At 42.1% G+C, this 10,380-nt stretch overlaps 1 protein-coding gene across 1 annotated transcript; it reads right to left on the reverse strand.

Annotated features, from left to right (window-relative positions):
- Window positions 1-5,554: 5,554 nt before the first annotated feature.
- On the reverse strand, window positions 5,555-8,265 carry LOC145351389 (C-C chemokine receptor type 5-like). The gene is made up of 2 exons (XM_080200999.1): window positions 8,199-8,265; window positions 5,555-6,465 (listed from the first exon to the last, which is right to left on the reverse strand). Exons 1-2 carry the CDS (start codon window positions 8,263-8,265, stop codon window positions 5,555-5,557), a joined length of 978 nt encoding a protein of 325 aa, XP_080057125.1.
- Window positions 8,266-10,380: the final 2,115 nt, after the last annotated feature.

The following is a 10,380-nucleotide window of genomic DNA, read 5'->3' on the forward strand; positions in this document are numbered from 1 at the left end:
TTAGTCAATGGACAAAGTTACAGAACCATTATAGTTAGTTTATGCATAATGTAGCTGGAAGAATCTCCGCTCAAATTCCAATATGCGAATTTAACTTAAAATTAGAGAATTAACCACACATGGAATTAAACAAACATGGAAATAAGAAACAAATGTGAACAGTTACCGAGGAAAGTCCCATTGATGTCAAAGTTTGCTTATCAAAGGCCAAATCAGCTTTCCTCCTATTAGCAATCTCACTAAACCGAGCTTCTCTCCGTCTCCTGCATGGGGCCATTTGAAATGTTTTGAATGAGAGAGCAAATGTGACGTCCTATAAACGTAAATTATGTAGTATTTGTTTAAAATGGCCAATCAATGATGCAGAAATATAGCACATTCCTTAAAGTTGAAATCCAGATAGAAACAGTGACTCTTCAAGAAGAGAGGAATTTGATAAGTTTACGTGTCGGTATAGTGAAAAAGGCTATATCTGGTAAAGACAATATTCCAAACTACAAATAATCTAACACCGTGATAGTAATCATGACAACGAGATAGGCCACTGGCATTCACATCATGTAACAAGTGGTGTTTTTGGGGAGAATTCTTCCAGGGAAAGGTGATCATCCTCAATAATCAGTTAATTAAAATAGGAAACTGAGGAGTTGATTACCAGACTTGGAGCCAAAGCAGCAAGTTGACAGATTTTGCATATAAAATGTCAGTCTTGTTGCAACATTGAATGGCACCAAGTGACTCATTGGCCTGTCCAGTGGTATCCTACTGACAACAATTTGAAAATGAATCAGCGATAATAAATTGAGAGATCGATGCAGTAAGTAACAAAATCCACCACGGAAGTGCAGAGTCTGGGTGTATTGCAAGTGGGGAAGGAGTGGATGAGCAATTTTCCAACATTTTCCTCTTCACCGCTCCTCTCCCCACCACTTTCCCATTCATCCGCAACCACCATCCTTGTGCGCCTCACAATCCCTTTCAACACTTCTCATTTCTCCCTCAACTTCTCGGATTTCCAGCCTCCTTCACTCCACAATTCTCCCCTCTTAATTCCCCCATACAACTTAATCTGCAATTCTCTATATCCCATTCCTCTGGGGCTAAATTCTCCCCTCATCTATCCTGTTATTTGCCTGCATTCCCTACGTCCAATTTCCAGCTGTTTTTTTCCCCTCTCCTCCATTATATATTTATAAATTGTCCTCTCCTCCTCCCACTCCCCTTTCCTTTCCCACACTAATAATTAATCACATTCCACTTCATAGTCCCCATCTGGAGAATGCTGGCACAGTGGTTATCACTGCTGCCTCACCGCACCAAGAACCCAGGATCAGTTCCATGCTTGGATAACTGTCGATGCACAGGCTGCACGTCGTCCCCATGTCTGTGTGCGTTTCTTCCAGGTTCTTCAGTACCATTTCACAATCCAAAAGATATGCTGGTCAGGTGCATTTGCCACAATAAAACTGTCCCTTACTGTAACCGAACAGGCACCACAGAGTGATAAATAGGAAATTTTCAGTGTTAATGTAACCTTACTTCCAACACTAGCAAATTACCTCTATCCATTCACGATCTCCGTCTCACCAATTCTAACACCTCCATCGTCTTCCTTCCCTGTGTTTTTTTCCCGATTTTCCACGTTCTCCCCCACTCAAAATTATGCCGTTGACGTTCTCAGCCTTGAGCATTCCACCATTAACAACCACATCCGTCATTTACCCTTTCCACAATTTCTCCTTTAGTTCTTCCCAAACATCATTTTTCCCCTTACATTTTCTCCTCTACCTCTTTCCATTAACACAGTAAAAAGTCTGACAACACCAGGTTTTAGTCCAACTGATTTATTTGATAATATTTGAGTATTATCAAATAAATCAGTTGGACTAAAACCTGGTGTTGTCAGACTTTTTACTGTGTTTACGCCAGTCCAACGCCGGCATACCCACATCTTTCCATTAATTCAACCTTACATTCTCCCCAGCCATTTCTGGATTGTCCCGTCCCCTCCTTTTCTGCCCACCTTGTATTCTGTCCCATTTCTCCATTACTTCTTCCCTATTCACTCCTATCATTCTGCATGCCCCAGACTCCCACACGACACCATGATTTAGTCCTCTGAAGCTGCAACATTCTGGACTTCCCTCGCCCTCAACCACAGTTACCACGTTCCAACTTTGACCCGTCCCGTGCCTCTTTTCACCATCACAGCTTCCCCATTCTCTTCAGCACATTTTCTCCAAATTTTCCATTTCCTATCGTTGCACCACTTCCCCATATTATTGTTCCACTCACTCAACCCTTCCCGACCCCCTCCCCGCCTATAGAACATAGAACATAGAACATTACAGCGCAGAACAGGCCCTTCGGCCCACGATGTTGCGCCGACCAGTTACAAAAACAATGACCCACTAGCCTATACCAATCCCTTTTCGTCCATAAACCTATCCAGAGATCTCTTAAACGCCCCCAAACTAGACGCATTTACAACTGCAGCAGGCAGGGCATTCCAATCCCTCACCACCCGCTGGGTAAAGAACCTACCCCTGACATCCGTCCTGTAGCTACCCCCCCTTAATTTAAAGCCATGCCCCCTCGTGCTAGCTTTCTCCATCCGAGGAAAAAGGCTATCACTATCCACCTTATCTAAACCTCTAATCATCTTATATGTTTCAATAAGATCCCCTCTTAGCCGCCTTCTTTCCAACGAAAACCCTCCACATCCTTCTTGTAATGCGGGTGTCGCCCTTCCCATTCTCAGTGACAACGTTTCTCACTCATTTGTTCTGACTTCTCTCCCCACTAATCGTTGCACATCACCCCAAATTCTCATCAACACAATCTCCCTCCGAAATCTTTCGATTCCCTCTCACCCTATTCCATTTGTGCGTCCTCCAGTCAGCATTTAAATTCCGCCATGTCCTCAGCCCGAACATTATTCTCCTTTCTGTTCCCAACCTGTCGATTTGCTCATTAACCGTTCGTTATCTAAGCTTCTCATATCCACTGACCTCTCACACTTCTCCTTATCTGCCCTTTCCAATCATCCACATCTCCACTTCACCATCCCCTCCCACTTCCTAACCCATTCCCTCTCCCATTTACCCACTCTACAAAGAACCTTTCTTATTATCCAACATCTTTTGCTGAAAATTTTTATTTCCCATTCCCAATTCGTAAGAACATAAGAACATAAGAAATAGGAGCAGGTTTAGGCCATCTAGCCCCTCGAGCCTGCCCTGCCATTCAATAAGATCATGGCTGATCTGTCGTGTCTCAGTTCCACATTCCCGCCCACTCCCCATAACCCTTAATCCCCTCTCTTATCAAAAACCTATCAACCCGCGTCTTAAAAATATTTAGCGAGGCAGCCTCCACCACTTCAACGGGCAGAGAATTCCAGAGATTCACCACCCTTTGAGTGAAGAAGTTCCTCCTCAACTCCGTTCTAAACCGCCCCCCCCCCTTTATCTTGAGGTTGTGCCCTCTAGTCCTACTGTCCTTTCTGAGGACACCTGTCCTTCGCAATAATATTCCCCATTCCAATTCCATGTATTTTCTTCCCGATTGCTCCTCCACCACTTCCTCTAATTATCTTTCCTGAGGAAATGTTATGACTCCAATCCGCCCTTCCTTCCCTTCCAAGTATCCACTCTTGGCCGGGAGGGGGCGCTCTGTGCACACTATGAAGAGGACTGCTACCGATGCAGAAAGCATGAAAATCAGATCAGTGATGGTGAAGCTCTAGCTCTGTTCTTATGATTTAAAAAGTCCCATGTATAACATTTGGACCAATCTCCACATTCCTGTCTATTTTGTAAGATCGTCGGTGCCCTTGTCAACCTATAATCTAACACAACGTTGAAGGCTGGATTAACCCACTGTTCTCTATAATAGCTAAATCCACAAAAAACCTTTTGAGAGAAATTCCTCCACCTCTGAATTTTAAATGGATGGCGTTTTAATACAACGACGTCTAGTTCCACTTTCTCCCAAGAGCGGAATTATCATGTAAGTATCTACTCTGTCATTCCGGATGAGAATTATATGTCTTTCAATAAGATAAACACACCTTCTAAACACCAGTAAATTTAGTCCCAACTTCCTCAACCTCAGCTCATAAGACAAATTCATCGTTGGAGAAACCATCCCAATGAGCCAAAAGCGATGCAAATTAAAACACAAAGAATGCACCTCAAGATAGGAGTCTGGGCGGCACGCTGGCATTGTGGGTGCGGCACCGTGGCCTCACAGCGCCACGAACTCGAGTTCAATTCTGGCCTTGGGTGACAATCTCTGTGGAGATTATACATTCTCCCCGTGCCTGCCTGTTTTTTTTTCTCCTGCAGGTGCTCCTTTATTCCCCACTCCAAGAAGTACAGGGTAGGTTGATTTCTCACACATTTCTAGCTGCGTTAATGATATAGTTGAGCTAAAGTATGTCAAGTGTCTAACATGGAGGGACTGATACCTGTCGCTTTTCTAACTGCTATCATTGTTAATCGTAAAACGACATCTTAAGAATCTGTCAAGCATCCCAGTAACCTCTACTTCTACAAGTTTGTTGACCATTATCCCAATTTCATTTCTCCTAATAGTGCCATCAGCAACATGCGAGTATCGGTCAGCATCAGGATTGAAATGAAGCAATGACAGATTATTGTTCTGTTCCATCTTCCTTAATTCATGTGCCCCAGTCACTGAGTAAAATCCAGACAGAACTACACACGATATTAAACACACGAAGCCGTATAATGATTTTGTGGGGCAGTGACGTTGAGATAGATAATCAAAAATGATCTTCTGAAGTAACCAAGCAGATTTGGGGGGCGAATAGTATATCCTTGCTCCTATTTCCCAAATTTCTATGAGGAAAATAAATATTTTATGGTGGGAAATTTCTTGTATCTGAAGAAACTGAACCACATACACAACCGGCTCATGTGCGGACGAGGGAAGTACTATATTAGATTTTTCAAATCAGTCCAAAGCTAAGGCTCTGGGGTTGTTAGTTTGATGTCAGACCCAGGCTCATTCGATCGACGTGGTTTATATGTCCTAGCCCAAGACTCTTAGGTGGGCTAGTTCTGAGGAATCCCGCCCGAACTTCTCACCATCAGATTCAAAGATAGAGTGAGGAAAATGAGGAGTGGGCTGGGGGGAGACAGAGACACAGAGACAGACAGAAAGACTTTGGTAATTTGGCGGGAGGATTTGAAGAGTGGTGTGTCCAATAATGTGTGACAAAAATCCATTGCCACACTAATATTGCAAGCATTTGCAGATTTTGACTTCTGAATGTACAATTTTATTCATCGATTAACAGATGTGAGGAGCTGAGAATTGAAGTGAATGTTGGCAGGAGAAAATCCTCGTTTTTTCGCTCTCCTATCTTGCACCAGGAATGCTGAATCTCGTGTTATATCCTCATGGTTCGAACATGCAGACACCATTTATTTTCCAACGTGCACTTCTTTTTCTGTTTCAATTTGAGGATCTGGGATAAACATTAAGTTAGTGGAGTGAACACATAGAAACCCATCGCTGGGTTTTCTCATTTGTTTCGTTTATTAATTAATTGAATCATTGTTGTAATTGGATATTTCACTGCACTCATGAGCTGTTCTCTAAATTTTGACTGGGTCGCCCCATAAATAAATGTATTTGTACAGCAACTTAAATTCTGCAGCATAAATCCAACTTGCCCGAATATGAATTCAGATGTGGTGTAATCCCTGGCGTTTACTCCTCTAATGGTATAATATAAGAAATGTAAAACATACACTAGCCATAGAAGTATAAAACTGCCGGATACGGTGAAAAGTAAAATTATGGATTTCCTTCTACTCTCCATCTCTGGGTCATTGCGATTGTCTCTATTGCCCTGACCCCTTAAGCTCTTGCGGACTCGACTTGCAACTAAAATATGCCTGACAGTCAGAGCATTGAGCACCATCACCAAAGTGAATGGCAGCAATGGAGTTAAAACCGTATCGACCCAGTCAAATCCTATCCATTCCGGTGCTGTGTAATAAACTGGCTTAATATAACAGGACCACGGCACATTATCTATTAGTTCGGCAGGTTCTATTGCAAAGTAGAAAGGTATATTTTTCAAACAGAGCAGAATGCATGTTGTTGCCAAAACCACAGCTGCAGTTTCCTCAGTGCAATACTTTGTCTTTAACTTTTGGCAACAAATGGCTACATATCGGTCAAAGGTGAAAGTGATGGTGAACCAGACAGAACAATCTGTGGCGGCATGACGCAGCACATTAATAAAACTGCACACAGGTGTGATGTAAAAGAACCTCTGCGGGAAATAGTAATAGCCAACCTTCCACAGAATGACATTTGTCATAATGAATAGAAGATCTGCCACAGCCATGGCCACCAAGTAGTAATTAGTGCAAGTGGAGAGGCCGCACTTTCCCCGGGATAGTATCACAATCGCCAGTAAATTAACTATGAGAGAAAGGAAAACAGTGCAAATAAACGAATCAAACATTTCTTGCATTAGGATAGCAATTCAGTATTAAAAGCAAAATGGTTCAGGATGGAAAAAAAAGGTTGAAATTTCAAAATTGAATTTTATGGAATCGATTGTGTTTAAGTTAGAGAAATTGGTTTAGGATGGAAAAAAAGGTTGAAATTTCAAAATTGAATTTTGTGGAATCGATTGTGTTTAAGTTAAAGTAATTAGTTTGGGACAGAAAGCAGGTCGGTAGCACAGTGGTTAGGACTGCTGCCTTATAGCGCCAACAAGCAGCGTTTGAACCTCGGCTTGGGTCACTGGTTGTGCAGAATCTATGTGCTCTCCCATGTGTGCGCGAATTTCCTTGGGTGCTCTGGTTTCCTGCCATAATCCGAAAGACGTGCTGGTAGGTGTGTTGACCATGCTAAATTCTCCGTCAGTGTACCGAAACAGGCGACAGATTGTGGCGACTGGGACGTTTCACTGTAACTTTGTTGCAGTGTTAATGTAAACCTACTTGTGACACCAATAAATAGTCTTGACTGATAATTGTGTTAGAAGTCTGATTTTTGTCCTGAGGACGATAAATATTGTTGTCTCCTCAGCGTATCTCCGAGCACAGCTGCTCTTTTGACATCTATCAATCACTTGGCTTTTACATTTTAAATCACATATAAAATTTTAGAAGTGGTCGATGATACCAAAGTTGGAGGAACGACAAAGGGTGAGGCTGATACGAATCGCCTGCTGCAGGAAAAGTTAGGTTAGCGGAATCAACGCATGTGGAAGTTAGAATTTTATACAGATGTGTGAGATCATGCGTTCTGGTAGAAAGCTTACAGAGAGGCATATGTACAAAATAATAATATAATTCCATAATATGTGTGTGAAGAAAACCTAAGGCTTGCATGTGCATCTGTTTTGGGGGCTGCCATATCCATAACTGCCACTAAGATATTGGCAGTTATGGATATGGATCTGTTCTTCATAAAGGAAAATTAGGATGGATATTTTTGAAGCTCTGGTTTGTCCTTAACTATTGCTTCCAATTCTTGTCACCACGGGTTATGGAATATGTAAAGATTCTTCAAGGGGTTCAGAGCAGTTTTAGAAGATTGTTCCAGGATGGATGATTTCAGTTGTAAGTATGGATGTAAGTTTAGTTTGGAAATGCCGGCATTGCTTTCCTTGGAGTGAAAAGAAGATCAAGGTTGATTTAATAGCAGTGCTCCATGTCATAACAGACTTTGGTTAGATAGAGAACATGAAACTCTTCTCATTAGCTCATGGCTCAAGGACTAGGGTATGCGTATTTAACATTTTGACCTAGAGCTACTTGATCAGTGCCAGGTAGAACATTTTTCTTTAATAATGACTGATAGTGACATGTTATTTGTTGCTCATGAGCCCGATGGAAGTTCAGTCAATCATTTCAGAAGGGAATTGTGCAGACATTTGAAGCAAGTATGGTATGTGGATCAAATGGGGGAATGGCACATAATACTGTTCCACGGGAAGCCAATTTAGAATCAATGAGCCAAATGCCTCTCAATGCCAAATGTCAACGGCTTGGCAATCAAATGATCACCTGATTGATAAATAGAGATTGTATTGGGGCAATGGAATAAAATTAGAACAAGATGTAACATTTACTACCACTGGGCAAATCTTGAAAGCAGATCTTAAACATTGTAAAAGTACTTCAATCATCACAGTCACTTACCAACCACACCAAACACAGAAAGGATGTTGTAATATATTTTCAGGATACTGTCACTTGGATAATGCATTTTGCCTGAGAAGTGATTCGCTGCTTCCTGCTGCACCAAACCTCTCTGCATTAAACTCGAAACCATTTGAAGCATTTAATTTATACCCTGTCGAATCCCCAGGGCAAGTTAATGTTGCACTATTTTTATCTCTATTTAAATTGATGCAACGGATTATGACACTGAGCTCAGCCTGTGTTAGGATGGAATATACCTATTTCCGCAATCGACTTAGAATGCTAATAAAAAAGTGCCCAATGCCAGCATCTTTAACTAATAATAGTAATAATGAAGTTGGCTCTATCTTCTCCCATAACTAAGGTTGTTCATTCAAATATAACAGCCCAACGCTAGATCGTATCTTGTTTATGATATGACTTTTACTCCATTGTGACCATTCATATTTGAAATTCTAAATGTACCCTGCCTGTCTCAGGGCTCTTCTTCTGTAATCTGAAATTCCTTTAACAGTGTATTTTTTGATGCGTTGTGGCGTCGCGGTGACTGAGGTGAGCACTGCTGCCTCACAGCAGCAGAGATCTGGGCTCGATTCCAATCTTGGTCCACTACCTGGGTTCAATTCCGCTCTTGGATGACTATCTGTGTGAAACTTGCCTGTTTCTGTGTGGGTTTAATCCGGGTGGCCCTCTTTTCTCGCTCAGGCTAGATGGATTGGTCATGCCCAGAGATATAGGTTAGGAGGTAAAAGCGCGGGGTTACGGGGATAAAGTAGAGGGCAAGTGGCTCAGGTAAAACCCCTGACTGGCACACACTTTTCACGCGGTATGTACTCCCCAGCTGAAAAAGACGCTCTAATTGTTCCAGCTCTTCAAACATTGTGGCCGTTTGAACGTTTGCCGTGGGCAGGACGGTGGTGCATGTTGCACTCCTGCCTCACAGCACTAGGGATGTAGGTTCGATTCCGGCCTTGGTCACTGCCTTCGTGGAGTTGCACTTACTCCCCGTATCTGCGTGGGTTTCCTTCAGATGTTCTGCTTTCCCCCCACACTCCAAAAATCTGCGGTTTAAGTTGACTGACGTGCTGAAATTGGCCCGAGTGTAAAGGCGATTAGCAGGGCACAGGGCCTGGGTGAGATTGAGATCGGAACAGATTCTTCTTCTGTACTGTTGGGATTCTGTGATTTCATTTACAATCGCCACAAGTAGCACTAACATTCAGACCAGTCGATGTTCACCCTCCAATTCGGAACATAACTCTGCACCCAATACCGACAATGAAACTGCTTCTTCTCCTCTGACTGAAACAACATCCTAATCTATTACAACCCAGCTGAATTGGTCACCTGAAACTAACGGAGTCCTTAACCTATTTCTTAAAGTTGTGCAGCCAATTCATACTACTAAAAACGTGAAATGAACGTAAGTTAATTCATCAGTTCCTGTAATAAGATATCTCAAGCAAGTGGTACGTATTAGTCAGGCACCTCAAACTAAAGGTACTCTACAAACTAGTACAGTTCAGTGATCTGATGCAGTGTAGGACTATTGAGTCATTGACATTTCCGACAGATGAGACCATCGAACACATTTTTTTTAATTCAAAGATAATACGTATTTGCAATAATACTTGTCTTGTGTTACTATGTGATAGAATATCGATCTGTTGAATTTTCAATAATACGATGCAACTCAGTGACTCTGTGATTCTGATACTCTCCAGTGTTTGGGTGAGAAATTATTGTTAAATTTCATGTTATACTGCTGCCACTGAATTTATTAGATTAGATTTTATTTGATTTATTATTGTCACATGTATTAACGTACAGTGAAAAGTATTGCTTCTTATGCGCTATCCTGACAAAACATACCATTCATAGGGAAAGAACTGAGAGAGTGCAGAATGTAATGTTACAGTCATAGCTAGGGTGTAGAGAAAGATCAACTTAATGCAAGGTATGGTCATTCAAAAGACTGACAGCAGCAGTTCTTGGTTCGTGACCTCAGAATTTTGTATCTTTTTTTCCCGAAGAAAGAAGATGGAGGAGAGAATAGCAGGGGTGCGTGGGTCCTTAATTATGCTGGCTACTTTGCCGAGGCAGCGGAAAGTGTAGACGGAGTCAATGGATGGGAGGCTGGTTTGCGTGATGGATTGGGCTGTATTCACGGCTTTTGCAG

Source organism: Carcharhinus amblyrhynchos, chromosome 13, assembly GCF_965287045.1.
Source record: "Carcharhinus amblyrhynchos chromosome 13, sCarAmb.v2.hapA, whole genome shotgun sequence".
Classification (NCBI taxonomy): Eukaryota; Metazoa; Chordata; class Chondrichthyes; order Carcharhiniformes; family Carcharhinidae; genus Carcharhinus; species Carcharhinus amblyrhynchos.